Here is a 14,978-nt window from a genome sequence, read left to right as displayed (position 1 = left end):
AGAGAGGTGGGGATATGGACAGAAGACAGACCAGAAATGTCACCTTGATGGGTATTTCTGGCTTTAGCAGGRATAAGAGTCAGTTACAGGCAGAGCAGGTTGGGAAGGAAGATGGGAGGATGCACGAAGTGTTCACCACCTGCGCACACAAGGGACCAGTTTGTCAGATTTTTACATCCTCTGGCCTAATACATACACCACAAGCAGCTGACGTTAGCGAGAYGACTTTGAGCCTCCCCTGAGCTGCCAAAGGCTGTCGGATCAGCCGAGACCGTTGTGCAGCAACTGTGTCTCCTCGAGCTCGCCTGCTGCCTCGGCTGGCTCTGCAATAGGAATTTTGTCTGGCCCGRTGGAACTTCTCTGCTTCCAGTGTGTCCTTCTGGCCGTGACATTCATGCAGAAAATCCTGGTCTTTCTGTGCAACGTRCGTGTTTTTACATCTGCAGCAAGATTAATTGCAGGCAGTGCTGTCACAGGCTGTGCTCACTCCAGGCACACTGTGTTCAAGTACCACCTTACTCTCATATAAAGCTATTCTGAACAKGGCTCATAATTTTATGGTTGACAGACAGATAATTCACACAACTTGTCTTCTCCCCCAAAAAAGAACTAAGATCAGGAAGCTGTAAACTAATTACTCAGGAATGGCTGACTAGGAGTCAAAATGAGTCATGTGCAATCACCMATCATCATTCCTGCCCCAGTGTGAAGGAGAAAAGAGAAGATGTGGAAACAGAAAAAAGGGATTCCCAAGATGAGAATAAGTAAAATTAAGATTTTTGATTGTGCCATGAGCAGGAATATAGGTAGCACACCTACCCAGTCCAGCCTGAAAATAACAACTGCAGATGTTGTGACGCAGACTTAATACAGGTTTGTAGATTTAGTACATATTAGATTCACTATTTTTCAACATGTACATAGCATATACTCACTCACTCATCTTTGGGAAAGCTTAYCTTTGTAACTTCTCTTGTGATATCTCTCTAAGAATGTTCTTATTTGTTTATATTTGCACTTAAATATACATACTAGTGATAGATATATATATATACGTACACATATATATATTTTTTTCCACTCAAAGGCTGGGCAATTCATTTTCCATTCTCCTTTTACAGCCTTTAAAATTCTGGGTTATGTGCAGGGCCCAGCAAGCGCCCAAGCCCTGAGCCAGCTCTCAGCRGGCTGCAGGCACCAAACTTCCACTTTGCTGATGCCGAGACAATATTTGAAGCAGCAGGTAGGGAGAYAGGTAACATGGCCAGAGAGTACTTGTCAGTGCTGATGTAGGCACTCATTAGAAAATCTCATTAAACGCGGAAGCCTGTRCAATGAATCACCTTTCTTCTCCCAGAAAACTGAAAACCTTCATTTCAAATGAAATGTTTTCTCCTTCATCTCTCAGGCACTCACCCAGGCAGGCAGATACCTACTGTCTATGAGAACATAATACCTAGTCTAAAATCTAATCATCTTGTCTCRAGTGCTTTAATATCATTTTAAAAATATATCTTATAGGCTTACTCAATCTAGTCTGGCATCTATTTTTTTTTTTCTTCCCTTTTTTCTTGCCTAATATCCTGCATAGGATTCTGCTTCTTGCAAGGACAAGGAACAAAGAAAGAGTGGCCAGGAGGTCATCAGACAGAGCAGSCATACCCTATTTTTCAGTGGCATTAATGCCATCAGCACTTGTGGAACCATGCAATTATTTGACTTCCTGCAAGAAAAGGACCAAAATCATGGCGATGAGTAAAAATAGATACAGCAAAGGTAGATAAAGATTCTGCAGAGCTGATAAGCTCAATTTCCCAATGAATCCTTCTAAGCTTGTTTAGATTAGTGGTTCAAGGTGGCAGACCTGTCAGAAATAAAACGTGCCTACAGAAAAAGGCATATATCTCAATTTGCCTAAAGCTCCTTCACAGTTTGACTTGCACCTCTGACAGACCTTTGCTCTTAGTAGAACTCATTCAAATGAAACMGTACTTTATAATTTTTCAAAGATCTTCAGTTCTTTTGGAAGAATTGAGCACYGTGCTGTCATCTCACCAGTAATAATTTCCTACTACGGATTTCAAAAAATTCATCTCTTAGCGTTTTTCAGCACTGTGTCTCAGGCTGCTTTACAAAAGAGTAAATGACAGTATACCCATTTTGCATATGAGGAAACTGAGATTCAGTAAGTTACAGTAGGGTCCCATGGCAATAAATCCTATTTTATTCTAAGAGAGGTTAGTTATCCATGTTGCAGTGAACACATTTTTTTCTACCTACTTTAAATGGCCTTGAAAGGTGGTATATCCTATACAGAAACAACAATTTCCTATGAATATATTACTTTCTTTAAGAGGCAAGTAGACATCATATATAGCATTCATCACGTGAAGTGAAAAAACTGGAAAGTGGGCATTTACTAAGCATCATTTCTTATTTTTAAAAGGAGTGACCAAGTGTTCTTGCTTAAATCAATCAAAACACTTCTATCAATCCAAAATATAGCCTTTTTTGGGGGAGCAGGGGTGCATATCACCACCTATAAAGCTACAGTTATTCACAGTCTAAAGGACATATCGGTTTTACTTACCCAATACCCACTTCATGATCAGCAATTCCGTCCATGAGAACTGGGTTGTTTTTACTCTAAATATTTGTTTAGGATGATCCGTGATAGTCTCATTGGGAAGATTTTTCACTCCTTCAAATCGGTCTGAAGCATTCACTACTAAGAGTCCAAGGAAAATTGTAAAAGAAACTGCATGTGCCACAAACTTCATGAAAGGACTTCGGAGGGTCCGTCCCAACTGAAATGCAACATACACAAGACATAAGATTTTTTTTTCTTATCCATTTCCTAAATGATTTTTCCTGTAAAAGTTTTAACAATTTGCCCAAAGCAATAATGACTTAAATTTTAGTAAAAACTTTGGAAAATAAATATAGATCATGGACTAAGCTGGGTTTGTTCATGTTGTTCCTTGTTACTACCAGTTTTTATGCATTGTATTACAAATTATACTTTTTTTGGATTAGATGTCTTCATTGTAATTAATATTTSTTCCTTCTTGAAAAGTGTTGCTTGCTAATTAATTTCAATAGCATCTCATTTCAGATTTTCCATGATCTAAGAAAATATTACTCCCAATATGGTCWGAGCTAGATGTTTTATGAATGTGGGAACCAGTGTGCATGGTACTGGACACAATATTCATCAAGAAGAATGCGGTTGCATATGAGCCTTTTCCTGAAAATATGATTAAATGTGCATGGGATTTTTTTGCATTTTATTACTCATTGATTAATCTCTCTTGATGATAAGTCTATCTTCTGACTTGATCATAAATTTTCATAGGAGATACAAAAAAGGAATGAAAAGTTAARTTCCTTTTTCTCTTGAGTATCTCCAGCAGCACCTTTGTTAAAAGCCCATTTCTAAGAAGTCTCTCGTCATTACATAGCAGTAAATATTTTAGACCCGGGGCATAGTTATGCCAGGGCTCTTTAGGTCTAACAGAAATTTAATGTAAGCTTTATGATTTGGCTTCTTATCTATTTTCCTTTTCTGAATTTTTGAAATGTTAAATATTTTTTATGAGGTTGACAATGGAAAACCCTGCTGGAAAATATGCTTGTTTCTAAATCCGAGCAAGATTTTCCAGAAACAAAAATGGAAAAAAAAAATCATTTACTCTTGAACCCTTACTAACAGAGTTATGTCTCAATGAAGTCAATGAGGAAAAATTTCTGCAGGTAGATATTCACTGAATTGGAGTCTGAATTTCGTTAGTCTTGTCTGGGAATACCAGAGCCCATGCAAGGGCTTCCCATGAAGGGGAGTCCTACATAATAAAGACCTCAGATACTTTCCTTATTTGACCTAGCCAAGAGAACTCATGGAGAAGTAAAGCTACATAACTACAGTTATGGAAATCACTATCGGAAAGGTTTTAGAAAGAGGCATTTGCACTCTAACAAAGACTCGTTTTTACCCTGAGTTCACTCAGAACGAAAATGTGTTTTCCTGGGAGCCATGAATTCCTTTCAAATAATTAGACATTTTCTCTTGAGTATAGAAATTAAAAAAATAGAGAGCTGAGGTTAAAGTTGTACAGCCTGGGTTATCAGAGAAATAATGCTGAGTGTTACAGAATTATATGGATAATTTCACTTAGTTCTCTACTAATTTATCGGAAGTTTGCATTTATTCAGTGATACATCAATGATTTATCCCCTTTATTATTGAGGAAAGTCTGCATTTTTTTTTTYTTGAGCTGAGGCTTTTCATATCTTCTCAGAAATCCAATTTTAGCCAAGTGCTACAGGAGGTGAAAGTGTTGACTAGAATATCCAGTGAAAAAATAATGAAGCTCAAATTCCTTCATTCAGCCCAATGCCTTATGACAGTACCATATTTTCAAAGCAACACGATAAAGTTAAATTCAAGGTGTATAGCTGCTTGGATGCATCACTTTCTCAATTATTTTATTAAACCAAAAATATGTTTAATCAGAGCAGGTTTTCAAGAACCTGGTTTCAAGTGCCTGGTTGTCATCTTTAAGATGATAGAAATGCTGAWAGAATGTGAGAAGGATTCTTAGGAGAGCTGCTTATTTCATGACTTTATATTCTGTCTGTATTATTGGAAAATAATAAATCACACAGACATTTCAAAAAGAAACTATATAAAATGTGGTAGTGAAACAAAGTTGTCTAAATGTAAATAAATCTCAAGTCCAAGAGATAGGAACAAATAGTGTTTAAAAACAACTTTTAAGTTGTTCGTAAATTCGTAATTTAATTATTATGCTCATGACATGAACAATGCTATGTTAGAAATCATATGTTGCTTAACTGGAGAGGAAAATATGTGGCGTGAGAAGGTAGTGATATATATTTAAGTGGAATGAATTTCCAGTGCTCAATAAGTGTAAGGTTTGTGCCAGCTCTGGCTCATAAATCCCCAGCACGGCTAAATGAAAGCAAYGGCTTAGCCCAAGCAGTGAGAGCTCCTTGGAAATGATCTTTATTGGCATTATGCTATTTGACTGTGTGCTTCAACTTATTGGGGAAGAAAGAAAATATTTCTCGTTCTGCAAACAGTCTAAATCTTCCTCGCTCTTGACGACATGAAATTGGGCAGGAGATTGTGTAGTTTTTCCATGCTGTCCCTAACTTTCCTTTGGACACCAACATCCCAGACCATTCCTTRTTTTCTGCAGCAGAGGTTAAGCACAACAGTAGCCTCAGAGCAGCCAGCATCACATTTAAATCTTCTCTTAAGATCACCATTCATTTTAGAGAATTCACTCCCTGTGTAATGGCTTACAATAACAGTGACGGGATCATATCTCAACCTTGAGTCCTTACATCTAATATTCCCAACTATGGATAGTGTGCCAATACATTGGGGGAATCTGTGCTCATGATTCCAGTACTCAATTATTGATATGAGAGACCTCAATTAAAAATCAAAACTCTCTTGTTCTTCCTGGTGCAAAAGTGTGCATTAAAAGACAATTAAAAGGCAATTCTTGCCTGAAAGAACTTGTAATTTAAATTTGATAGAAAAGTACATRTATTTTCTACATAGAGAATGAGAGAGAAAGGATTTTTCATGAAAGGTTTAGTGCAATATCAGGATCACTGAAAAGCTAAAGGTGGCCCTTTTCCCCACCATCCCTCCTATAGTTTTTTCCCCCCCCCCCCCTCAATTCCAATACATCTACATCAGGATTTTCTTTTTAATGATCATTTCTCAATCATTTCTTTTTTTTAAAGCTGAAAATGTTTGCCTTGAAGTGATCTCTTCATTCARTTTTTTTTCTTTGAATACTCCATTTATTTCAAGTGTAGCTACTTTCCCCAAGTATCGCTATATCCAACCCCTTTAATACTGACAATATACCATAAATGCTGCTGTTGGCACACTGTCAGCACACTGAAGAGAGGTGAGAGCAGTTAAACAGCTTCCTAAACCCCTCCTGGTATGAGTTCTAAAATGCAGGAGTCAACATAGTAATTCCATATACAAATTCCTGCTAAGACCTAGCCAAAACCACCCACCAAACAGCTCTGGTTTCACTTCTCTGTTCTGTGGGATATTTTAGAGTCTTGTTCAGTATTCATAAAAGCTGCTGACTTTCATGCTGATACAAATGATGAGAAAACAAAGTTATAGTCKCAAGTACTCTAAGAGAAAGTGCTTGTCCCAGAGATGCTTTGGAGGACCAAGCTTTAAATGTATTTTATTACAGGAGGTGTTCTGGAGGGCTATTTGTTCTTAGAGTTTTATCTGGATGTACTAAAGGATAAGTCTTCTGAAATTATAGTCTTTCCTTAACACCTATCAGCGGATCCATAGTTTCTGACAAATCTAGAAAATATTCCTTGCTGGCTTTTAAAGGAAATGGAAGAAAGTGCTTTCAGGACAGCATAAACTATCCTTGCCAGTGGCTATTTCTATCAGATTTAAGTAGCTTTGATAAGTCTCTGCTGCAGACACTCTAACCTGTAATGGAGGATGTGGACTGTGTTGTACCAGGAGAAATGACCCCCCTACACACACCTTTTCTCTTCGCAAGGGTAGAGAAACAGCTATTATTCAGCCAGCCACGCAGGCATTCATCTCCATTTGTCTGAACAGTCTCAGCATGGAAACCTCACAACAGAAACCAAAGCAGAAACAGCTTGAACTTTACCACAAGCTAATGCCTGGCTCTGATCCTTTGGTCTTAACAAGACTTTCCTGCTCCATTTGATGCTATTAGACAGCACAACAACGGTTAGGTACATGGCAGGTTTTAAAGTTTCRTCATATTTGCTGTTGGCACTGCTGAGGCTGCTGGATTAACTCTTGTCTTCTCTGTGGCGCCCAGCAGTCCCCCAAGGCTTTGCAGAACCTCAGATGCAAGTGCCATAATAACACTCCACTAAGTAAAACTAAAAGATCAGTAAGAAGTAGATAGGGAAATAAAATACCTTGAGAGAAGAACCTGCAACAAAGGGTACAGAAAAGAGAATGAAGTCARGGTGAACTAAAGAGGTTTTGAGTTGTTTTTCTTTTGTTATTCTTCATTTTTATTGTTCTTCATCCCAGTCTCATACGATTATCTCCTTCCTATTTCTTGTTCTTATCCTTTGCATTTACTGTCTCATTGTTTCCTTCCTCTACCCTGTCTTTTTTACTTTAAGGGATGAACTTTGGAACATGCCCAATAGCTCCATTTGTGCACAGCAAGAAACATCTGAATGTGAGATAATCCTAGAGGCTACAATTAATCATTTTGCAGCAGAATTATAGAAACAACTGTGATTTCAACCCAAGCCATGAATAGGAATGACCATAAACAAGATGCACCTTAACCAGTTTGTACCTTGCTGCAGGGAGCGATCCAGTACGCTATGGCAAGGAAGGGCAGGCCGATGGACACCCCAAAGACAGCCAAGAACTTCACAGCTATAGATTGCTGCCGTAAGCCTGAGAGGTTTTCATACCACATGGTGAGCAATTGCTGCTGGCAGTTGGGATGAGCAACAAACTGAAAGAGAAATAGAAGTATCAGTAACATTGTCTGAAAGGGTGAGATTTCTATCAGTGCGAGAAAGAGATTTTGCAGACAACTGGCTTATGGTGCTGCAAATTGAAAACTGCACATGAAGCCCTTAACATTCCCACTTGCTAGCAGAGTATGTTGCACTTCTTTGCTTCATCTATCTCTAGATGCAAGCTTTGCTAGATGTCTGGTCTAGCTAAACCCCAATGTCTGTCTGTGGACAACACAAAGCACCTCTGTGGGGTTGGGTTTTGCAGCTCCATCTCCTGACCATGAGCTGAACTCACGGTCAGCACTGTCCTCATCAGTGAAATGAGGGGCAAATCTAGAAGGTTTTGCACCATATTAAGACCTCTAGGCTGCTGCACAGTGGGTCTATGGAGTGGATTCAGTAGCACTTGTGTAGGTCTGTTGGAGCAGTTACACAGAAAGCCTGTARTTTCACACATAAGCATTTGTCTGGAGAGGGTTGTATGTCGGCAAATTTGCAATTGTTTTGCTAAACAGGGACAAAAATGGGTATTTTTCTTAATAACAGTTCAGCTAATGACATTATAAATCAAAAGTTTTCTATTAGAGTAAGGCAACAGAAAGGCAAATCCGCTTTTCCATGCACTTTCTGCATGTACCATAAGCAAAAAATCTTTGATTTATGAAAAGGACCCTATCAGCAAATTCATAGACCAAAGATTTTTTATAGCATATAATCACATTCATTCTTTTCAATATTTAACTATTAGCAAAAATGACAGGAGGAAGGGTGAATCAAACCTGTGCAAACTTCTATCATGGTACACGTTAAGACTGAGAAAATAAATGTGAAGACCTGTGACATCAAGMTGAAAAAATCAGTGATAATTTGCCACAGAGAGACACCTGAAGCTCAAACAAACTGGTTATCCAGCACCAATTTTATATTTTCTTAACTTCCTGCAGACCAGAACAAGCCACTCAGCATGTTTTTCCTTCCCCTGTAAACTATAAAATACCTGGATGATATTTTGCAGGGAGCAACTTAAAATGCTGTAACTCAGATTATCTTTTTTTAAAAAATGACAGCTCATTCTTCACTGATGGGACAAATAATAGACAAATTTAAAAGCAGACGGAGGAGCTGTGGTGCTCTGGTACAGAAAACACGTGTTTTGTATCCTGTAGCTGAGGCTCTTCTTCAGTTTATTGTTCAGAGGGAAAAAAAGGGGGGCTAGTGGCARACAATTGAAAAGGGCAATTTCTTAATGGCAAAATTACAGCATCACTGGAGCCTGCAGAATAATTTTATTATAAAGATTAAGCTTCTTTATTTCATATTGTTCTTCAGCATGATTGAATTTAGAMTGTGACCCTCTTTAATCACAAAGAAAGATAATTAAAAAGCAAAATAACTAAGGGAAAAATATGAAAAAAATATTGTGTTAAAGTAGTTGATTGCATTAGCGGAGTGGAGTGTTTCATTTATGAGCTTTGGGGGTGAATACACGTAAATGTAAAATGTAAAGCCTCAACTATTCCAAAAAGCAGAACTTTCAAGAGGTTARGAGGGAGATGAGGGAGTAGAGAGAAACAGGAGGAAAAAGGAGGTTTTATAGAAAAGTTGATGGTGAACATGCTCCAGAACTCATTTTTGACTGCAACCAGCTGCCATGTCAACTGTCATGATGAAAGAGAGACTCCAGAAACTTCCAGTGCCCATTAGAAGAGGTCACCCAAAAGTGACTCACGAAGCTGGAGCATCGGAGAAGACCCTGCTCATGTCTGCATCCTCRCTAGCTTTGTGACAGCCATCGCATGCAAAGTTTAATGGACTCTTTTCTAGATGTTTGTGTAATAAAAAACTGGTTACTGTGAGCTTTAATGATCAATTCATTGTTAGCACAGACTGAAATACAGTTACATGGTAATTAGGATTGCTATAGAAGAGTGTCTTAGCAGCACATTAATGGTCGTTTAAAATGTACTTCAGATAGCTTAGGCCTGCATTATAAAATAAAATAAAATAAAATAAAATAAAATAAAATAAAATAAAATAAAATAAAATAAAATAAAATAAAATAAAATAAAATNATAAAATAAAATAAAATAAAATAAAATAAAATAAAATAAAATAAAATAAAATAAAATAAAATAAAATAAAATAAAATAAAATTCCTCCCATTTCTGAGTGCAGGAGGTTATATGACCCTCTCTTCTTGGGACATGGTCCCCACAAATATTGACATTTTATTGTGTTTTCTTTTAAATTATTTAAGGGAAGGGGAAAGTTTATCAAAAGATAGGCCTGTAAATCATTAGTCCTAATCATTCTGAGCATTTAAAGCTTTAGCTTGAAGCAATGGCAGCAGTGTTACAATTAGCAATTGCCAAATGCTCAGTGTTTATGTTTGCATTAATGCTGCTGCTGCTTCTTGGGGTTATTTTGTTTGATAATTGAAAAAAAAAATAGATTAACTGTTAGGAAAGCAGACAATTCCTTCCTAAATGATATTTTCGGATTTGATGAAGCCAACAGCATTTGTAGCAGCCAGCAGGGACATGGAGAGACGCACTGGTCCATGTGGGGCATCCCAAAGCCACAGCCAGATTCCCTCGGCTCTTGGTGAGCCGTAGCTCACCATGTTATGGGAATTGACTTGGACAAAGAAATCCAGTTGTCCTTGGCAATGAGACGGTCCAAGTCTCCTGCCGGTTGGCACTTCAGAGAATTCATCAGACATTTTAATCAGCTCACTGTTTCCCCGCGTCTGGGAACAGCTACAATGGAAATACAAGTACGAGAAAATTGAGGCGGAATTGCCATGAAGCTGGATTTATTGGAACAATTTCTTTTGTATGAGATCTTTTGTGTGAGACAACRAGGACTGGCAATGTGCCACAGAGCTCTGGTGGCGTTCCACTTTGATTATTACCAAAAAGGAGGGGAAAATAAGATCAGCAAGATCYTATAGCAAGGCAAAATTCATTCATGCTCCTATATGCTTACAGGACACAGTACAGTTTTTCATTGCACTTGCTCCATCAGATACTAATGACACATGCAGTGACCCTTGGACAACGCTGACTGACCCTCTATCAGCATTTCAGAAATTAATATTAGATCCTCATCAAACCCATCGCAGAGCTGTTTAGCTTTCTGTCTTCCCTAGGAGTGGGCCCCGACACCAAGTTAAAGATTAGGCCAACAGTTTGCTTAGTATCATAAGCACAGGAGAGAACAGGGCTTGAAAGGAAAGCTGGAAGGCAGAGTGCTTTAAAATGCCAKGAAAAAATAGTATGATTACAGAGGCCTGTATATAGCAATGTTTCTTTCAAAGTTCTTATTAAATACTATTTTTCTTTATGCATTCCTGAAAAAAAAAAGCCATTTAAGGGGCAATCTGGGACCACTCTTGTGCTGTATTCCTGCAGGAAGGAAAAGCAGAAAGTGCTGAAATGAGCCCRATGTGGCTGGGTCTTTGTAGGAGGATGTGATACCCCTGTCTGAAAGGGACACACTGGCCATGGAGGGGACCACATGGGTCCAAAGCGAGCTATTTAAAAGCATGAACTGCTCATTCACATGGGCAGATTGAAGCCTTCAGCAGGGATTAAAAGCGCCCAAAGGAACAGCTTTCCACACCAAATGAAGAGCAGCTTCTTGCATACCGCTGCAGACGCCGCATGAAACACTAGCTGTCTAATCTGATGTATGACAACTCTTTCCTGAGCAAAGGAAAGTACTTCGCAGCTCTCGTGACAGCAAGTGAATTTTTTCCTCAGCACACTTGTTCAAAAATGCATGAGTTTCTCCGCACAGACAATAAAGTACCTTTATACCTCTATAACTGTACAGGAAATTCCATGAAACCGCAATACGGACGCTTTCATTTATTATTTACTGTGCATTATATTGAAGAAGAAAGGGATCTGCTGAGATTACCCCACTTAYTGGCGCAATTTGATATTAGCCCTGCAGGTGACTACAGTATCACTGGGTTAGATATCACAGAAATACCCTGTCCCAAACCACCCTGGTCCCCACCTCGACAGYATCTCTCTTGTCTCACGGTATGAACTTAATAAACTATACAAAGAAAAGAAAGGCAGAAATTGAGGAAACTAAGAGTTTAAGCCAGTTCTCAGACGTTAAACATGAAGGAAAAAAAAAAGATATTTTAGATAAATGAATGCTAATTTGCCTTAAGTTTTCGTATTTCTGCAAGAAATTAGTTTCAGGTGACTGGRACTAATCACACAGAAACAACAGCACCCCTCTATTGCTGAGATAAATTCTAATTCTCTTGAATGTAGAAATCTAGCACCACTGCAAAAGAATTAACCCTCCCCRACAGGATTACCTTGCTCACCCAATGCACCTTGCAATAGTAATCTTTAATCTATCCCAGGGGCTGAGATAGGAAGGAAAAGCTCATCAGTGAACCAGTGAAAATACCATAAAGCTTCACATCAGAACGGACAGTGCAAACTTCTAGCTTTAATATTCTGCTTCCAGCCAGGCATTCCCGTCACGCTCCCGCCAACTCATCCCTTCGCCGTAAGCCTTAGAGCAAACGTKGGCAAAAGCCTGCAAACAAAAGCTGTAACTCAGGTGAACCGTGGTATGTTTAATCAGTGAACGGGAGYCAGAAACGGAGCTATATAAACAGATTTTCAGGAGAACATTTGTAATGTCAGGAAATGCTGCAAGGGGCAAGGACGAGCCATTTTTCTTCTCGTCGGGTAGTTGTGTTCAAGCCCTTGGAACAATCTTGCTGGGCTCATTATTAAACATTTATCTTTCTGTGTAGCTCTTTGCTCCTGTAGGCCTTCCATAACGTCAACTAACACCCTTTAAACAACTTAAACCTCCTCATGGGAASCCTTAGTTGTCTGCGCAATGCTTCAAATGTCAGAGATCCAAGCAAAAATGAGGAATATTTTGGTGAATCTTTGGAACTTGCTGCCATGCTGGAACCCTGAGTTGCAAAGGAAAATTAGGGGAGCATCAAGGGTTTTTTCTATATGATTTTTTCCCCCCATTTTGACGGATGTGTTGTCAGGGAGCAAAGGAGAAAATGTGTACACCAGCATCATGARGAAACCTCAATGGCACATCCTGGCAGAGAAAGGCAGATGGACTTGGRTCTGCCCAGCTCTGCTCCAGCCTCGTGTCGGCATCGCCCATCAGCATCACTGGGCTGGAGCTCACATAGAGCAGGGTGAGGACCAAACCTCTCCACTTCTGCAGGGTCATATCATGTTTCTACCATCAAATCAGGCAACAAAAACATCTTTGGGTTGCGGAGAATGTCTTGGGAGCCTTAGCAAGCAAAGGTGGGGAAGAAGAAATTCAGAGACAGGGGAAAGCAGAATATTGCTACCATGTCCCTACCTTCTCCATTCAAAAGATTAGGTTTTTTTTTTATGATATTTCAACACAGAGAATCAGCTGAATCAAAGGGTCYAATATGTGCACACAGACAGACTGACAGCACAAGGAAAATATCAAACCAGAACACTGCTGTTTTTTGCTTCTAAACTGCTTTTTGGCTTTGAAGATTCCTTTGGTATTTGAAATTTTTTTTAAGAACCAAAGCCTGAATGAAGCAGCAGTTTGTTCTGAACAAAATATTTTCTTAAAAAAATTGAAAAATGTTGACCCGCCTACTTGCACTGTTGTTTCACCCAGTGCAGAGCAGGAGACAAGAGAGRTCGGTGGAGATTGCTGGAGTTCTTGCTGAGTGAAGGAAAAGGCCCATATATAAATAATTCTCGTTTTTTCTTTCATCTTTTACTTTGTGTTCTGTGTATCTTGAATGAACAAATGATTTCACTTTTCATTTGAAGAATGAAAACTTTGAATGAGAATTTTCATTTGAGGAAACTACTTTGAGGCATTTTAACAACAGAAGATGCAATCGAGTATATTTGCTTGGTGATCTGGAGTGTGAAAGGGACACACATTTGTCTTGCGGTGCTTGCACTACTAAATTACACCAAATGGGATTGTTAAATGGGTTTGGAAGTTGGCTCATAAATCCCTGTTGCTACAGGGTCTGATAATGAGTTTAAGTGATACTCTAGATAAAGTTTAAGAAAGAAAGAGGAAACTACTCGGACTTCAAATCATTGCTCTCCCCTATATAAATTAAAAGTAATAAGTGAAATTCCAACCCAAGTATACTCTCTCTAGGACCTTTTCACAAAAGAGACTTGYTCTAATTACAGTCAAATTCTACCCGTGGAATTCTTATAGCCATTTTGCAGTGGAAAAATATATTCTTCCATTAACTTCCAAGATACTCCACTACTCCAATTTGTATATGCTCCAGCTTTAGTCTCTGGATTCACTTGCTAGTCAGCCTGAGTCATCTAAGCCAAATTTCTGGTTTTGAACACTTTGCATCTTAGAGCTTACAACCACATATTCTGTCACTCAGTAAGCAAGTCTGCTGTTTGGGATGGATTTTCTGCTATAGCAAAGGCTACATTAAGAACATCGGGATCTCTCCTTACAGAGAGGACAAGACAGTTGAGGGAATGGAGATGAGCCCATCCCAGAGCTTGTACAATTGTCCAAAGCCACTCCTGCACCACAGAGCTAGAAATGAGAAAATACGGTTCCTACAGAACGAACAACACAGGGGAGAAACYGCATTCAGCCAGGCTTAAAAACTAAACAAAACCAAATTAGTTTAACAGAAAATGAAAATAATGGAGTAAGTAAAACTGCCAGGACCATTTTAAATGCAATTTGCCTATTGACAGAAATGCTCTCTAGTGCTGAATGAAATAACTGCTAACAGTCCTCTTGGTAATGAAAGGGAGAGAGGGAAGGTCTTGTTGTAGCTCTTGTTCTTTGCTACCTTTTAAGTTCGTGTCATAAAATGATGTTTGATATATTTGAGGTGCATAACTAGAGAATGTAAAGTGTACAGGAGCTATATAATGAGCTCAGCTTAAAACTTCTCTCTGAAGATTTTTTTTTTTTTATAATGTCACTTCACCGAGATAAGGACGTGGTGTCTTTTGCACTAAACATTTTTTTATAGCTGTGTAAATAAGGTGTTTGGCTTTCAAACAAAATCCAGATTCATATTTTAGTGGGCTGCATATTTTACAAAAAGATTTGTTGCTCCCGTCTAGTTTCTCCTTTTTTAACATGTATGCATAAATCCTTAGCACTGAATTATTTATTTGAAAACAAGAAAATGAATAGGAAATCCCAGTCTCTGCCATTCCCTTTTTTTTCATCTCTCTTCAAAATCAAGGCCACTTGGAAATCATTATCATTTAATTATTCATCCACACCCCACCCTCCAAAATAAATAAAGAAAAAAGATCAGAAAAGAAAGCCAGTGAACAACAAACTCCCTGTGGTACATGAAAAGGGAAAAAAAAAAAAAAAAAACCTTCCAGAACTGCATTGCCCTTTCACTGCATCCA

General features: G+C 38.6%; 1 protein-coding gene across 1 annotated transcript in view; it reads right to left on the bottom strand.

Annotated features, from left to right (window-relative positions):
• Positions 1 to 14,978, bottom strand: part of TRPC7 (transient receptor potential cation channel subfamily C member 7) — a 64,307-nt gene that overhangs the window by 21,102 nt on the left and 28,227 nt on the right. Inside the window, exons 3-4 of the mRNA XM_026047564.1 lie at positions 7,377 to 7,541; positions 2,591 to 2,807 (exon numbers count right to left, since the gene is read on the bottom strand). Coding sequence (XP_025903349.1) covers positions 2,591 to 2,807; positions 7,377 to 7,541 — 382 coding nt within the window. The remainder of the gene's footprint in view (positions 1 to 2,590; positions 2,808 to 7,376; positions 7,542 to 14,978) is intronic.

The sequence above is a fragment of the Nothoprocta perdicaria genome, unplaced genomic scaffold, assembly GCF_003342845.1.
Source record: "Nothoprocta perdicaria isolate Ctin4 unplaced genomic scaffold, notPer1 scaffold_5, whole genome shotgun sequence".
Classification (NCBI taxonomy): domain Eukaryota; kingdom Metazoa; phylum Chordata; class Aves; order Tinamiformes; family Tinamidae; genus Nothoprocta; species Nothoprocta perdicaria.
The sequence above is the reverse complement of the archived record's forward strand: the minus strand, read 5'-3'. Positions and strand labels throughout refer to the sequence as shown.